The sequence below is a fragment of the Chiloscyllium punctatum genome, chromosome 15 (assembly GCF_047496795.1).
Source record: "Chiloscyllium punctatum isolate Juve2018m chromosome 15, sChiPun1.3, whole genome shotgun sequence".
Lineage (NCBI taxonomy): Eukaryota > Metazoa > Chordata > Chondrichthyes > Orectolobiformes > Hemiscylliidae > Chiloscyllium > Chiloscyllium punctatum.
This window is the reverse complement of record NC_092753.1, coordinates 6,962,061-6,978,954: the sequence shown is the minus strand read 5'-3', so window position 1 is coordinate 6,978,954 and position 16,894 is coordinate 6,962,061. Positions and strand designations below refer to the sequence as shown.

The following is a 16,894-nucleotide window of genomic DNA, read 5'->3' as shown; positions in this document are numbered from 1 at the left end:
AATTACCCCATTAGACCAAATTGACAATGTGAAATGCTGACTATTAGTATTGTTATAATTTGTTCACAGGAAGTGATCATTGGAAGCAAACCTATAAGTTATTGCCCATTCCTAGTTACCCTTTGGAAGATGGTGGGTGGTGAACCATATTCCGGAACCATCAAATTCCATGTGGTACACTTCTGCAGTGCTGATGGAAGTGATTGTGACCCAGCAGCTGTGAAGGAATGGTAATATAGTCCAAGTTATGATGATGGATGTTTTGGAGGGAAACTAGCATGTGTTGGTGTTCCCATGTATCTGTTGCCCTTACTCTTTGGATGGCAGAGTGCACCGGTTTGGAAGGTGCTGCAGTGAATTATATAGAAGGTATTAACTGCTGTCATGGTGTGCTGTTGGTGGAGGATATATTTAAAGTGGAGGATGGTTGCTGATCAAAAAGATTGCTTTATCCTGGATCATATTGAGTTTCTTGACTGTTAGTGGAGTTCCAGTCATCAAAGCAAATGGTGCGAATTCCATTACACTGATGACTTGTGGACAGGCTGTGGGGAGTCAGGTGGTGAGTTACTCACCGCACAATTCCCAGTATCTGACTTGATTTGTAGCCACTGTATTTATATGGCTATCAGAATCAGAACAGACCACATTGGGACAATAAATGGACTTCAAAATGCTTAGCTGGTTAATGTTCACCTGGCACTTTGTGCTTTTAAATGCTAAGCCCTGTTATCATGTTGCCACCATCAATAGCTGAAACCTCTTTGTCTTACCCGTGACTGCAATATCATCAGCTGTAAAAATATGACCAATTTTATTCTCAATATTCCTATCCATGTACTGTTGGAATGTGTCTTGGCTAACTGAAAGGCAAGTGGCAAACATCAGAGACAATACTGCCCATATGATGTTCTAAATGTTATAAGATCTTGGAAGTATTTTGCTAAATGAATGGACTAATAGCCATGTTTTGCATCTAGCTTGGAAAAGAAACTTGCTCTGGAAAATTTAGGATTTCATTCTTCCAGGATCAGTATTTTGTATGAATACCTTTTTAGTTGAATGTCTGAGGCATCTTGGATCTAGGCATACTATTATAGTGCCATCTTGCTTTAAAACATAAGTAATGGAGCAACACCAATCTGTGTGCTAGTTAACCTTTGTATTATAGCATTTCACTCCATCACATTTAGTTCTTGTCCCCTGATGTGCTCGCTGCACTTCCTTGGAGGAACATTATCTGGAGCTGCATCAACTTTAAGATGGGATGATGGCATAATGTGAATTTTGTAAATACTCATCTAGTGTACTAATTTATCTTTGGGAATGACTCTGCTGTCCTTGCCTGGTCTAGAGTCATGTGACTTCAGATCTATAGCAATGTGGTTAGTTCTTATCAGCCCTCTAAAATGGGCTAGCAAGCCATTCAGTTCAAGAACAACAAATATCAGCAGCAATATCCAAATCCCGCAGGAGAATAAATTAAATACATATTTAAGATGCAATAATGCATCACCATTAATACTTCCAGTCTTGTCAGTCTGTCTGGGTAAAGCCACTTGAGATCATTGAGTAATTTTATTGCATCATGCGAGGTCTGTTCCCTCAGGATGGATGTGGTTTGAATTACATCACTTGTGACTATAGTAAGACCTGTGCCACTGCTGCACCATTGCTATTCTACCAGCTAGAAGATTTCAGAAAGCCAGGATGAGCTTTGTTGGCATAGTGTGATTCTGCTAATGCATGGAATTGGTTATATGCTGTGAGGTGGTCTCTTGTGGGTTGAAACATGGAGTGCCACTTGCAAGGTACATGCCCTTCAAGATTACTTATATTTACAGTGCTTCCCATTGTTGTAGCTTTTGGTGTGTACCATCCTGTCTCTTCAGGGCAGTTAGTCATGTTTATAAAAGCTTCTGATTGCCTTATACTATTGACATGTTGTGTGAGTTTAACAATGTGGAATGCTTGATCATCTGAAATTTGCAATTGCTGGACTCTGTTCCACATTAATGTTTTTGCACTGACACACCTTCTTAACATTTTCCTTGCTGCTAGTGTTCTGGTATTGTATGTCTTATTGGTCACTTATATTTTGTTCTGTGTTCAAGCGTAGCCTTTGGAACGACATTTCCAGCACATATCTGCCTCATATTCCATTGCTGCCATCATGGTGTGAGATTAGGGGAACAAATAAAGATGTGGAGTTAACAAGACGTAAACGCCACCTCAAATCTGTCATCTCAATTGGAAGCGATGCAACAAATAGTGCCTGCTAAAATATTTAAAGAAGCACATTTTATACAACATAAGAATGTAATCAATTCTGATGAATTAGCCAAACCGTTCAGGATTGGTGATCTTATTTTAAATGATTTCTTCTCCTGTTCAGGAAAGTGTTGAAACTCCCCGATAGCAGAGAGGCAGAATGATGACAGTTGGACACTCTCTTTGTATCAACCAGCCAGGAGTTCGCACCAAGTATCTGAGGTGGGAATCACCGAGGCTGCTGGCTGCTTAAACTGATCCGATTTCCTATCTTCTTAATCTCAGTGGCCTTTTGGCTACTTTATCATTTTTCTTTTGGTTTGTGCTTGTTTTAGCCGGTGCGAATGAATGTTTTTTTTCTGTTTCAGTCTTTGATCACAGTCTCCCAGGTTTGACCCACTGCGCTCCTTGAACAGCACCAGATGCGCGTTCCTCCCCGGTCAGGCCGGAACCTTTGAACGGCCGGACAGTTTGCACCGGGGGGACGGACAGCGAGGGGGATGGGATTTAGTGCTGCACAGTGACGGATGATGATGATGATTAGGATTTAGCCGGTTTGCCACGAGACGGTAACTTTAGCAGCGCCTTCATTAATATCGGGCAGGAAGGCAGCGGAGGATTCGAGCACCGACATTTCCGTTTCCGTCTCCCCTCGCGCTGATGGTAGAGTGTTCCGGTTCCGCCTGCTGTCGGCCGTTAACCGTTGGATGACGCTGCTCGCTGTGAAATTTCGGCGGGGAAGGCTGCACTGTCAGCTGGGTGTGTGCTGTCCGGGGGGACCGCCGCAAGGCTCATGCTGGAAGGTTGTTGATCCCGAAACATTGGCGTGGAATTTGGGAGCGTTTTGAGCGTGACCTGTATCCGCATTCGTCGTTATCACTTTAAATGTGACTGCGACTTCACGGACCAGTCCAAATGCGGATATACGTGCAAATAATTCCTGGTATAACCTGTCAGACAGACCCTGCCACCTCTCTGATCCAACTAACCATACCTTCTCTGGCTCCCCCCGCCCCAGTTCAGCCTCTCCCTATAGCCCAGATCCTCCAATCTTGGCAGTATATTAGTAAATCTTTTCTGAATCCTTTCAGGTTTAGCAACATCTTTCCTGTAACAGGGAGACAGGGGTCCTGTCAATTTTGATGGGAGAGTAAATGGACATTCCTGGATCTAATTCCTTTACTAAGGCGAGGTAAAGTCTCACGACTGAACACTGAGAAAAACTGATGCTCGTGGTATAAAAGGAGCAGTAGCAGACGGACCCAACCTTGGCTCAGAGGTAGCACACACATGAGCTGCACAGCGGTAGATGGGAGTGAATCATTTCCCTGTTACCTGCAGTGTACTGGATACGTTTCAAATTAAAGCAAGTATTGCTGATGGTGGAAATCTGACTATTAGTGGCACAAAGTTAGAACTCAAAATATCAAGAGCAACTTTCAAAAGTTATAACACTGTAGCTTAAAAGTTTCAAATGATAATTGAGACATTAACAACTATCCACAAATATAAAACTTTTTTTTCCCCCAGGGCAAGTCAATTTGTGCTGTGATCAGCATTAAAAACTAAGGTGCACCTCATTGATCAAAACTTGTCTTTGCAACAGTGATGTTAGATTGAAAACGTATACAGAGAATGCTGAAAAAACTCAGCAGGTCTGGTAGTGTCTGAGAGAAAGAAATGCAGAGCTAACGTTTAGAGTCTGGTATGAATCATCTTTAGACAACTAATGTGAAGCCACACTGGAGTCGAAAGTTCATGTTTCTGACTCCACAGAGTTAATTTTGTGGAAGAGTATAGAGAAGGGATCATGGGTAGGAATTCAAATTGGCAGAATATGACCATTGGTGTCAAAGGATCAATGTTGGGGGTCTCAATTATTCACTTGTGTATTAATGATTTCAATGTGATAAAAAGCCACATCATCAAATTTGCTGGGGAGACACCGATGATTTTGTAAGATACTAATGGACCAGTCAGATGGGTAGAGCAATGGTTAATGGAGTTCAGTTTGGAGGAATGGAAGGAATTAATTTTGGTTAAAGCTAATAAGGCAAGGGAATACACAAGCATTCAGAATGGAGAACTGCAGAGTAATTTGGATTGCATGTTCTCGTGGCTGTACAGAGTCAAGTAGGGTGGTCAAGAAGGTATGTGGGATACTTCCTTTTTTTAACAGAGGCATAGAATAAAAGAACTGGGACAATGCTAGAATGCAGTTAGGCCACAGCTAGAATACCGTGTGGAACATTGGTCACTGCACAGTAAAAAAGATATATGATTGCACTATGGAGGCAATTTACAAGGATGTTGTCTGGCCTGGAGAGTTTTGACTACAAGGACAATTAATAGGCAAGGATTGTTTTTTTTAAGTAATTTGAGACATTTCAACTATGTTTCACATCATTGAAGGATGCATAACCAAAGTTACATATTTGCAGTATGTGTCCAAAGGTTTAGATGCGATTTGAGGGGGAACCTTTGTATCAATAGAGTGGTGAGGGTCTGGAACTGGATGCTTGAAAGTGATAGCAGCAGAAATACTCTAAACACTTAAAGTGTACGTGAATATACATCTGAAGTGTTCTAACCTGCAAGATTGTGGATCAAGATATTGGCTGTAGGATGAGGCAGGATGGTTATTTTGACTTTTATATATTTAGGTTAACTGTGGCTTTCTCCAGTCCCTATCTTGTTTTGCGTTTCACAGATTTTTGAAATAAACAGTGATTTTTTTTTTCAATCAACTATGCTTTCTGACGATAATTTCTTGCATTCTCTTTGATTTTTTTTTGTTATTCATGCTAAAAATTGAATCTGAAAACATTCTGTAAAAATATGGAAATCAGGAGGTATCCATTCCTATAAGTGAGAAAACCTGGATAACGTTCAGACATAGGCAGACATTTGTCACAAAAATAACCACTTCAATAATCACAATGTGTGAATTTAGCCACGTCTCCTCACTGTTCAATGTTATTACCATTATTGAATTCTCCACTATATGTCTAGTCCTGTTTAGTTTTTGATCAGTTGTTAAAATTATGGCTTCTGGAGTGAGTAACTTACTACTTGACTGTCCAGATGTTCGCCATCGTTTCATGTGATAGGCCAGGTATGTGATGTAATACTTGCTTCACCTGGATGGGCATAGCTACAACAACATTCAAGAACTAAGGTGGAGATTAAACAGAGTGATGAAGGCCTCTATTTTGGCTCAGATCCACTAGTTTATATAGCTTCTTTCTCTTCCACTTGTGTGGCAGTCCTGTGTACTGCCTGTAGAATAATTGCGATAACTCACCAATGTTTCTTTATCAGCAGCTCCCAAACCTGTGATCTCTTTCACCTAAAAAAAACAAGGGGAGCAGCTAGTTGGGAGTATCATGTACAGCAATTTGCCTTCCTATCCCTATTTAATCTTATATTGGATAGCATGGTTTGTCATACTTCATTAGACTGCTTGTTACTATATTCTCAAGACAGTTAGGAATATCCAATGAATTCTAGCCTTGCCAACACTGTTTTGTACCAAAAACAGATTGGCAATGGAAGCTCACTTTTATAATCCTTATTTATTTTCTGCACTCAGTCAAAGCTATTTGTTGGAGGATATGAGGTGAGTTTGTTCCACCTCAATGCCTCCCCACCCAGTCCATCATAATCTGCCGACTGTTTCTCTCCTGTATTTATAACCTTCCTTCAGTAGTTGCAGTTGTCCTGAATAATCACTGAACTTTAGAGTAGGAAATTTTCCTTGTAATTTTATCCAAATTATTGTGAAGATTAAACACTATAACCTGTTAGTGACAAAATAAGAAATTTAAATCATTTCTTCAAACCAAAAACGGGAGGAAATAATTTTTTTGGAAAGTATTCTTGTTGCAAATCTTGTTGCTTGCAATACACTTTACAGAGGAAAAAAAAAATTAGTCCTTATTAGAGTGTAATCTTTTCTGAATAATATTGTACCTAGGCAGTTGTTTTAGACTGTTTTTGCAAATCTGCAGGTTAATACTATTATCAGCTCTTATATTTAGTCTAACTCTCTCCTGATGTCCTAATTGCTTTTTAATGAGGAACTAAATTCTTAGATTCGGCAAGCAATTCTGAATGAAGTAGCATTTTAAAATTTTATTGGTATAGGTATATGCTAAGCCTTTATCAGGGAGAATAGAATCCATAATGTGGCAGAGATTATATTGCTTTGATGACTCAAACTAATTTTACTGATCGTTCTAAGTTCCAAATCCTGGTGATGAATGTTGGAGAGTTTGTGTTCAGAGCTAGTTTCTAATTATGCAAAAAATTATTACGAATTTAAAATGGAGAAAGCTAGTTTATTCTTGTTACTTTTTAAAAGTCGCAAGAGTGAATGGAAGAAAAACTCACCCAAAGAAATAAAAACAGTAGCTAGCCATTCATCATACCAAACTAACCACGTAATTTATGTATTTCTAAAATCCTGCATTGACATCTGGCCTGGAAACTGTCTGAGTCACTTGCACAGATTCTAAATTAAACAAAGCAAAATTAAGCAAAACTTTCAAAGGTGCCAAATAAAATAATAAACAGACTCATTTCAAAAGTCATCTAGCGAGAACTATCAGTACTTAGCTTTGCAATTGATTAAATGTGGAGTTGCTAACTTTTCTGCAGCATTCTTCAAATATAGGAAGATATTTCCAAATAATTGCAAAGAATACAAGCCATGAACAATGATCAGTAAGAATAAACATTAAAGTTTAAGATGGGAGATTACAGGATTGGTGGAAGCTATATTTTTGAAAGCAAGAATAGAGATTTGAAGCTGGAGTCAAATAAGCATGAAGTTCTCAATGAGTGGCAAAACACTGTGAAAAGAATAACTAGATGTTAGAGGACTCACTCCACCCTCTGCTGAATGATTTTTCTCATATGCCCACAATTTCTTCCATCAATCACCTTAAATGTTTGTTTTCTGTTAAGTGAAACATGTATTCCCGATCCACTGTATCTAAGCCCCTCATTAACATTTTTAAAATTCTGCTGTCTTCTCTCTCCACCAGTTCTGTCCTTCCTATAATGTGGTGATCAGAACTGTACACAAATTGCTGGTTATGGCCCAACCAGTGTCTTACTTAGTTCCAGAATTACATATCTGCTTTTGGATTCACACTTTTGCCAAGGAAGGAAATCATCTCTTGTTACTTTTTTAACCACATTGTCTTTGGTCCTGCCATCTTCAAGGACTGAAAGACATGCAAAGCCTTAAGAGCAAGAAAGGTACGCTGGAACAGCATAAAAAGTTGGTTAGGCTACAGTATTGTGTGCAGTTTTGGAATCCGCAGTATAGAAGAGGTCTGATTGAATGGGAGAGGGTGCATAGGAGATTTACCAGGATGTTGTCTGGGCTGCAGAATTTTGTTTACAAAAAGAGATCGGATAGACTGGGGCTGTTTTCCTTGGAGCAGAGGAGATTGAGAGGGGACATGATTAAGATATATAAAATTATGAGGGGCATAGGTCAGGAGACAGGAAAGAACTTGACTAGGCAGCATAGATTTAAAGTAAGATGCAGGAGGCTTAAGAAATTTTTGTCACCTGAAAGATGGTATGAATCTGGGTCTCAATATTTGTAAGGGTGGTAGAGGCATAGATCCTCAACATTTGAGCATTTGATGTCTAATAGACGTTGGTTGTAGTAGCAGCCATGTGATGGTGCTTAACTCTTTGAACTCAGATTTTATTATTTGAACTTTGAATAAGTTGATAATTGGACGATAACCAGGGAACAATAAAACCATCATTCTGTAGCTTTAGCAGCCACAATTCATCTGACTTAAATGTGGTTCAAAAATCAGTTCAAACATTGGTTTTTCTACCTGTTATTTGTTTCCCAACATTCTCTTGGCACTGACCTCCTTGCAAGGTCCTTGTTAACATTCAAACATCCTGCTATTTGTTTGAGCAAAATGCTTGTCCGGAGTTGAGACATCGATAGAGTACCTTGAACAACATTAACCTGTAATTAACTTCCAGGCCTGGCTCAGAAGCAAACATCAGCCCCGTTTGTTCTCTTTATTTAAAAAAAAGCTGCTGCCTACAATCCAAAGACCATCTTCAGCTTTTTGTACATGGCTCCAAACTAAAAATGATCAAAATAAAAATAATGAAGGTCTCAACATGATAGATTAGACGATCTGGGTTTGTTTCTACTGGAGTTTAGAAAAGTGAAGGGCAACTTGTTTGAAGTATATAAGATCCTGAATGGTCTTGATAGGGGTACATCTGCAAAGGATGTTTCCTGTTGTGTATTAATCCAGACTGGGGTATTCTGATTTTTAAGATTACGGATTGCCCTTGACAAAGATGAGAACAATTTTTTTCCCAGAGATTGTACAGCTTTAGGAACACTGCCTCAAAAATGCCATACTTTTGCTCCTATTTTGTTTGTTTATATGAAGTACCTTGGAAAGACACTGTTGTTGAACTGATTTGTTTACCTACAAAATTTACAAGTGCATTGGACTAATGCAATTGTAAAATGTTTCAGTTTCTTCTTACAAAATATTATTTCTTTGGATGAGAGTAGTTAATTGAATTTTAAATCTATATTTGATGGTTATAGTCCTTCAAACTTGTAATAATCATCTAATTTCTGGGTTTATATTGATAATTTAGATCTATAACAGTTACTTGTGGAGAATTAAATGTTTAAATGAAAGCTAACACCACCTGTGGAGGTCATTGATGCCAGACTACTGACCATATTTGCACATGAGAGGTCCTTCATTGTGTACTTGACGGGTCAAGAGTTAGGAGGATGAAAGTAATGAAAATAACAATGGTCTTCAGTCAGCAAGCCAAAGGAGATTAGTCCTGACTTCATTAGAAATTTATATTATTCATGTAGGTCTCTGAATCAGTGTTTGGTGTTGAAACAGAGTTAATTCCTGTTAAATTCTTTTATTTAGAACATTCCAAATATGCCACATTGCTATAGAGATAGTTGCAAAGAACTGCCCTTTGATTTTATTTACAGGCAGAGGCAAGTAGTTCACCTTGGAGATCTGTGAGGTTGAAACTGAAATCACCTAAGTTGATAAGCATAAGCCCTGAGTTCAGAAGGTAGAGGAAAAGAATTTCTCAAAACTGTGGAACAGATGTGTACCAGTAGAGTAGAGTTATTAGAAATCAGGGGTACTTATTATTTTCTGATGAAATCACTGTGCAGAAATTGCAAATGAAGTTCAGTCTTGCACTCAAAAGTCTCAGACCTTGCAGAGGAGCTGTGGATGTGTTTAGAGTAAATCCCAATAAAGTGGTTAACTTTGAAAACCTGATAATAAGCTGAAGACTTTATGATGAAAAACATGTTGAAAATTTGAGGTTCATGAGAATTTGACAGTCTTTTTCCAGCATATATGTGATTGTAATTTATTGCAGTTTTCCAAGTAAGTGATGACCTAAGGTCGTGCTTATTTAGCAGATATAGATTTCTCTGATTATTGTCTAGTCAAATAATCTATGGAATCTTGTAGCTGCTTCTTTTTGGTAATTAATGGGGATTTTGAATTTCCCTTTAAACATTAATGGCCTCCATAGGGATTGTAACAAAATAATTACTTATTGAACATGTGAGTCATATGGATTGTTAAACTAAAGTTTACAATTTATTTTCAACCAGTTTTCATCTATATCTAAGGAATTCACAAGTTCCAAGAATGAAGACTTCTGTGGCAGTTCAGTGATTGCAGACTACTAAAATGGTAAATTTATTTTTCATTATGCAAATGTTCAAAAATCTAGAATCTTTTGTTTTATTTTGTGTGTAGTGTAGTAGTACTTTGGTTTCTGACAGGAACATAATAGAAATAACACTAAGAAAAGTACAGGAACTTCTTATGTGAAATAGAAGCATTAATGCTTACATCTGTTTCTAAATATTTTTAGAACTTCCAGAAAAGTTGGAGATTCAACACAGGTGTTCAAAACTACGAAGGATCTTGCAAGATTAAATAAGACGTAAGTTTGCTTACTGAACCGGAAGGTTCATTCTCAGACATTTTGTCACCATACTAGGTAACATCATCAGTGAGACTCTGGTGAAGTGTTGATGTTACGTTGCACTTTCTGTTTATGTGTCTTGGTTTCTTTAGGTGGGTGATATGATTTTCGGTTCTTTTTCTCAGAGGATGGTAAATGGGGTCCAAATTGATGTGTTTATTGATGGAGTTTCAGTTAGAATACCATGCTTCTAGGAATTATCCTCATATGTATCTCTGTTTAGCTTGTCCTCTGATGGATGTGTTGTCCCAGTCAAAGTGGTGTACTTCTTCGTCTGTATGTCAGGATACTAATGATAGTGGGTCATATCTTTTTGTGGCTAGTTGATATTCATGTATCCTGGTGGCTAGTTTTCTGCTTTTTTATCCGATGTAGTGTTTGTTACAGTTCTTGCATGGTATTTTGTAAGTGACATTTGGTTGGCTGGTTGTTTGCATAGGGTCTTTTAGGATCATTAGCTGCTTTTTAAATGTGTTAATAAGTTTGTGGGCTACCATTGATGCCAAGAGGTCTCAGTAGTCTGGCAATCACTTTACAGATGTCTTTGATGTAAGGTAATGTGGCTAGAGTTTCTGTGCGCGGTTTGTCTGCTTGTTTGTAAATAGACATAAATATTCCCACTGGCAGGACAACATGACCATAGGACACAGATCTGAGTTAAAAGGCAAAAGTTTCAAGGAGAAAATTTCTTTTTACAGTGGATTTTTTATTATCTGGAAGGATAACCTGAAAGGATGATGGTAGCAGGTTCAATTATACACCCTTCTGCAAACTAGGATCAGGGCATACTCCAAAAGAGGATTCTGCTGAAGATATGAGCATTTCTTCAGCTTTACCAGTCTGCATGAAGGTTAAAGTCATCCATGATCATGAGCTACCTTTGTGACATCTCCTCATTGTCTCATGATTTATTCTCTGTTCCACCATTTAGTTACTATTAGAGGGCCTCCTACCAATGACTTCTTCCCCTTAGTGACTTTTGAGAAGATTTGTAACTCAGGTTGAGGTTCTGGATTTTCAGGAAGCAAACCTACATCCAGGGCTACTTCCCCTGTTTATTTCTTACCTCCACCAAAATATGGATTCTATATCTTGCAATCCAAGATTATTTCTTGCTATCGTACTTCTTCTATCCCATATCAACAATGCTACCTCACTACATTTTCCTTACTGCTATTCCTTTTAAAAAGTCATTTGAAATACCCTTGAATATTGTTCCCAGCTTTGATGTCCTTGTAGCCACGTCTCTGTAATGCCTCTAAGGTCTTACCCAGCACTCCTATAAGTTCTTTTACCCATAACTAAAGTACTTTTTCACTGAATGTCATGTAAATACTGCCAGACAACAGCTGGAGTCACACCCTGAATCTAGAAGGTATGACGTTTCTCTGTCGTCATTTGAAACCTCAACAAGATCATGCTTCACCTATCATAAGTTCTTAACAGATAAGGGTAGAGTTTGGAGTTTATAGTATTAGACTGTTTCGTGAATGCAACTAGAAATCTACACCCTCCATGTCAGTGTCAAAATGCTTGTAATATGTTTGGGGAAATATGTCAGTGAAATTTAATTCAGCAGAAATGTTTGAACTATTCTTAATGAGTAAACACATAATTTGGTATGACTGCAAGAAATAGCAGTAGTTGATGCAGCTCATTTAACCTGCTTTACCATTCAATATGATCATATCTAATCTTATGCTTCAATTTCTCTCCCACTCCCTTTTTCCCAAAAGACCAAAAATCTGTCTCCATTAGTATTCAACGATCCAGTATCCATAAGATCCTGATGCAGAGAATTACAAAGATTCATAAACGTTTAAGTGAGGTAATTTCTTCTTGTCTCGGTCCAAATTGATTGGCCTCTCATCCTGAGACTGTCTCTTTATGTTTTAGATTCTCCAAGTAGTGTAACCAGTCTCTCAGCAACCACCTTACCAAGAATCATCAGACCTTTTAGCAGGTCGGTAGAGCAATCCTCTTTCCTCTGTTCCTTTCTCTTCCTCCCTCCATCCCACAGCATTGTCCTGAGTAATATTTATTTGGCTCTTAATAAAGAGAACCCATTCTCTCCCTTTCACACATTAAATTACACCAACTTTACATTTTTTTTTCCTTTTTGCCGCCAATAACAATTTCTTTGTCTTTTGCACTTGGCCTTTACACCTTTTTTCTCCTCTGCTTCTGTCAAAAAAAATTTTAAAATTCCAACACGTTTCATTTCTAAAGAGTAGTCATATTGGACTCAAGAAGTTATCTGTTTCTGCTTCCACAGGTGCTGCCAGATATAGGTTTGTTAAGCATTCTATATTTGTTTCAGATTCCCCGTATGTGCAGTATTTTGCTTTTACTCTTCAGAATCTTGTACGTTTCAATGAAATTATTTCTCATTCTACTAAGGTCCAGAGAAAGTGGATCCAAATTTTCTTAGCTGCAAAGTGTAGGACAGTCCACTCATCACACTTGGAAGAACATCTTTCCTCAAATGTAGAAAACTAAACTGCACCTGGTACTCCAGATGTGGTCTCACCAAAACCTTTATCATTGAACCAGATCTTTTTGCTTCTGAACTTTAGACCAAAATATAATTTGCCTTCCTAATTCTTGCTGTGCCTACATGCTAACTTTCTGCACTCCATAACACCATAAAACGTAGGATTGGATGTAAGACCATTCGGCCCATCGAGTCCATTCTGCCATTCAATCATGGCTGATGGGCATGTCAACTCCACTTACCTGCACTATCCCCATAGCCCTTAATTCCTTGCAAGGTCAAGAATTTATCAATCTCTGCCTTGAGGACACTTAACGTCTCAGCCTCTAATGTGCTCCGTGGCAATGAATTCCACAGGCCCACCACTCTCTGGCTGAAGAAATGTCTCCTCATTTCCATTCTAAATTGACCTCCTGTAATTCTAAGGCTGTGCCCACAGGTCCTAGTCTCCCTGCCTAATGGAAACAACTTCCCAGTGTGTACAACTCTTTCTAAGCCATGCATTATCTTGTGAGTTTGTTGTGGATCTCCCCTCAACCTTCTAAACTCTAATGAATACAATCCCAGGATCCTCAGCCATTCATCATATGTTAGACCTACCATTCCAGGGATCATCCGTGTGAATCTCCGCTGGACACACTCCAGTGCCAGTATGTCCTTCCTGAGGTGTGGGACCCAAAACTGGACATAGTATTCTAAATGGGGCCAAACTAGAGCTTTATAAAATCTCAGTAGCACATCGTTGCTTTTAGATTCCAACCCGATTGAGATAAATTACAACATTACATTTGCTTTCTTAATCACGAGCTCAACCTGCAAGTCAACCTTTAGAGAATCCTGGACCAGCACTCCCAAATCCCTTTGTACTTTGGCTTTATGACTTTTCTCACCGTTTAGAAAATAGTCTATGCCTGTATTTTTTTTCCCGAAATGCAAGACCTCTCATTTGCTCACGTTGAATTTCATCATCCATTTCCTGGACCACTCTCCTAAACTGTCTAAATCATTCTGCAGCCTTCCCACCTCCTCAGAACTATCTGCCTGTCCGCCTAACTTCGTATCATTGGCGAACTTCGCCAGGATGCTCCTAGTCCCTTCATCCAGATCATTAATATATAAAGTGAACAACTCCAGCCCCAATACTGAACCCTGCAGGACACCAATTGTCACGAGCTGCCATTCTGAAAAAGAAACTTGTATCCCAACTCTCTGTCTCCTGTGAGACAGCCAAGCCTCAATCCATGCCAGTGGCTCATCACAAACACTCGTTATATAAATACACCCAAGTGTCTTTGAACATCAACACTTCGAATTTTCACACATTTTTGAAAGAAGTTCTGTTTTTCTGTCCTTACAGTCAAACTTTTCAGCTGGCTTTGCATCATGAGAACACTAAAATACATGATTCTCTGCCCTTTCAACTAAATCATGAATATATATGTAGTAAATCCACAAGGCCCCACATGGTATTCCACTATTCACTGCCTGCCAATTTGAAATGTCCACTTTCCGAGCACCATGAGTCCCTAGCTTGCTTATTAAACATTTCTGTTTTACTCTGTTGAATGCCTTTTGAAAAAAAAATTGTTCATGGAATGTGTACATCACTGGCTAGGGCAGCATTTATTGCCCATTCCTTTTTGTCCAGATGGTCACCCATATTACTGTGGGTCTTTGGTCGCATATAGACTAGACCAGATGGATCAGATTGGATTTATTTCACTTAACAGTGGCTACATATTGCCAACTCTTTAGTCCGGATTTTATTGAATTCAAATTTCATCATCTGCCCAGAACATTTGCTTGGGGTTCTGGGTTGCTAGTCCTGTGACATTACCATTTATGCCACCACCTCCCATGTATGCCACATCTACTAATTTCCCTTCATCAACCTCACTGCTTACATCCTCAGAAAACCTAAATTTCTCAAAGAGGATTTCCCTTTTGTAAAGAGATGTTGACTTGTTCTGAGGCATTCATTAGCTTTAAATTTAAAAAAAAGTTTGACCTCATATACTCCTTTTTATATTTAAATGGCAGTTAAGACTGGCTGATCACATTTAATTTTCAATTTAATTGTTAGCCATGTTGATTAGTGGCCATTTTAATATTGAAGCTGAAAGCGAACAATTTTTGTGCACTTTTCTGTCTTTCTTTCTTTATATTTAGAAATACAGTCATTATGTCACATTTGAGTTTCTGGTAAAAGTGCTGTAAGATGCTACCAGATGCTGTATTCCTACTCCTGCATAAAGGCTGATAATGGTATAATCAGTGAAAATGAAATCCATGAAGTTTTCAGGTAAAGTGCTCTTGTACATTTATTGTTCTAAACTGAACACAGTTGTTAGTGACTCAACTTGAATGTAACTGTCTCCTTTAAATAAATACAAAAAAAATGTTAGAAATACTGAGTAAGTCAGGCAGCATTTGTGGAGAGAGAAAGAGTTAATGTTTCGGAATTCAGTTGAAGGGTCACAGACTCAAAATGTGAACTGTATTTTTCCACAAATGCTGCTTGACATAACTAGTATATTCACCATTTTCTGTTTTTATTCTAGATTTATAGCATATGCAGTATCTGATTTGTATGTTTTTATGTCTTTGTATGAGCAAGATTGTAGGAAATCTAAGTTCCCAAATGTTACCGATGAAATTTGAGTTTATTAAATAGTTGCTATTATTGTGAAAGACATAGAGTCAAATAGCATGGAAACAGACCCTTCGGTCCAACTAGTCCACTCGACCATGTTTCCAAAACAAACTAGTTTCACCTGCCTGCATTTGGTCCAAATCCATCCAAACCTTTCCTATTCATGTACTTATCCAAATGTCTTTTAAAAGTTGTAACTGTGTCTGCATCAACTGTTTCCTTTGGCAGTTCATTCCACACACTAACTACTGTCTGTGTGAAAAAGTTACCCCTTATGCCCTTTATAAATCTTTCTCCTGTCACCTTAAAAATATGCCCTTTATCGTTTTGAACTCTCCCGCCTTAGGGAAAAGACCTTTGCTCTTCACCTTATTTATGCCACTCATGATTTTATAAACCTATATTACCCTTCAACCTCCTCCAGTCCGATTAAAAGAAGTCCCAAACAATCCAGCCTATTTTTATAACTTGGACTTGGCATTCTCAGCAACATCCTGGTAAATCTTTTATAATAACACCCTTCCTGTAACAGGGTGACCAGAACTTCACACAATACTCCAATCTCCTGTACAACCTCAACATCATGTCCCAACAGATTTATGTTCGGCATTCAACTTAAATACTGACAGTACTTTCAAATTGATTTAATCTGAAGCAGTTTGATTGCACATTATTATGTGATGAAAATGTGGAAATGGTTAATTCAGAGTAACTTACATATAGTGGAAGATTCGGGATCATTTAAACTGAGGTGCACAATAACATTACTACATGATGTATATTGCATCTAAAGCAGCCATAGCTAATTCAAAAAGTACAGACATTGTGGAGTGGTCACATCACTGGCACTTCAGCTGATCCAAACCAAAGTAGGTTCATGTGAGGTCTAATCTCAAGGGATAATGGCAGACAGATGCATCACTGTAAATGACATAAACACATCCACCTTAATGTTTTTACTGCAAACCAGCAGACTTTTGATCAGATATCCTATGTGATAGGCCTTTCCGTGATACATTGCAGAATATTTGAAAATCAAATGCTCTGAACTCAAATTATTTGTCAGGGTATGGGTTGGATACCATTGTGCTCATCCCTGCTAACTGATTTTACCAATCTCGAGAGAAGATCTTCAAGCTTAGGGCCAAACTAGCAGGAAACTTGACATCAGGTTACATGAACATCAGCTGGCCACCAAAAGACACAACCCACGATCACTAGTTTGTATACATACAGACAAAGAAGGACACCACTTTGACTGGGACAACACACACATCCTAGGACAGGTGAAATAAAGACACGCACGAGAATTCTTAGAGGCATGGCATTCTAACCAGAACTCCATCAATAAACACATCGATTTAGATCCTATCTACCTTCCCTTGGAAAAAAAACGGAAATGACATCACCTACCTTTTAAAAAAAAA

At 38.4% G+C, this 16,894-nt stretch overlaps 1 protein-coding gene across 10 annotated transcripts in view; it reads left to right on the top strand.

Moving 5' to 3' along the window:
• The first annotated feature begins 2,732 nt into the window (after positions 1 to 2,732).
• LOC140486011 (histone-lysine N-methyltransferase SETDB2-like) overlaps positions 2,733 to 16,894 on the top strand; it is a 94,595-nt gene continuing 80,433 nt past the window's right edge. For 3 of the 10 annotated variants that reach the window (XM_072584545.1, XM_072584542.1, XM_072584543.1), the window contains exons 1-5: positions 2,734 to 3,074; positions 9,941 to 10,022; positions 10,207 to 10,278; positions 12,057 to 12,148; positions 14,984 to 15,116. Coding sequence is in view for 9 of the 10 variants with exons in the window: in XM_072584542.1 (XP_072440643.1) it covers positions 15,043 to 15,116 (74 nt within the window). In the remaining variant the exon portion in view is untranslated. Of the gene's footprint in view, positions 3,075 to 9,940; positions 10,023 to 10,206; positions 10,279 to 12,056; positions 12,149 to 12,216; positions 12,284 to 14,983; positions 15,117 to 16,894 lie in introns of all 10 variants that reach the window. The other 7 variants (XM_072584541.1, XM_072584537.1, XM_072584539.1 and 4 more) reach the window with 7 other exon arrangements.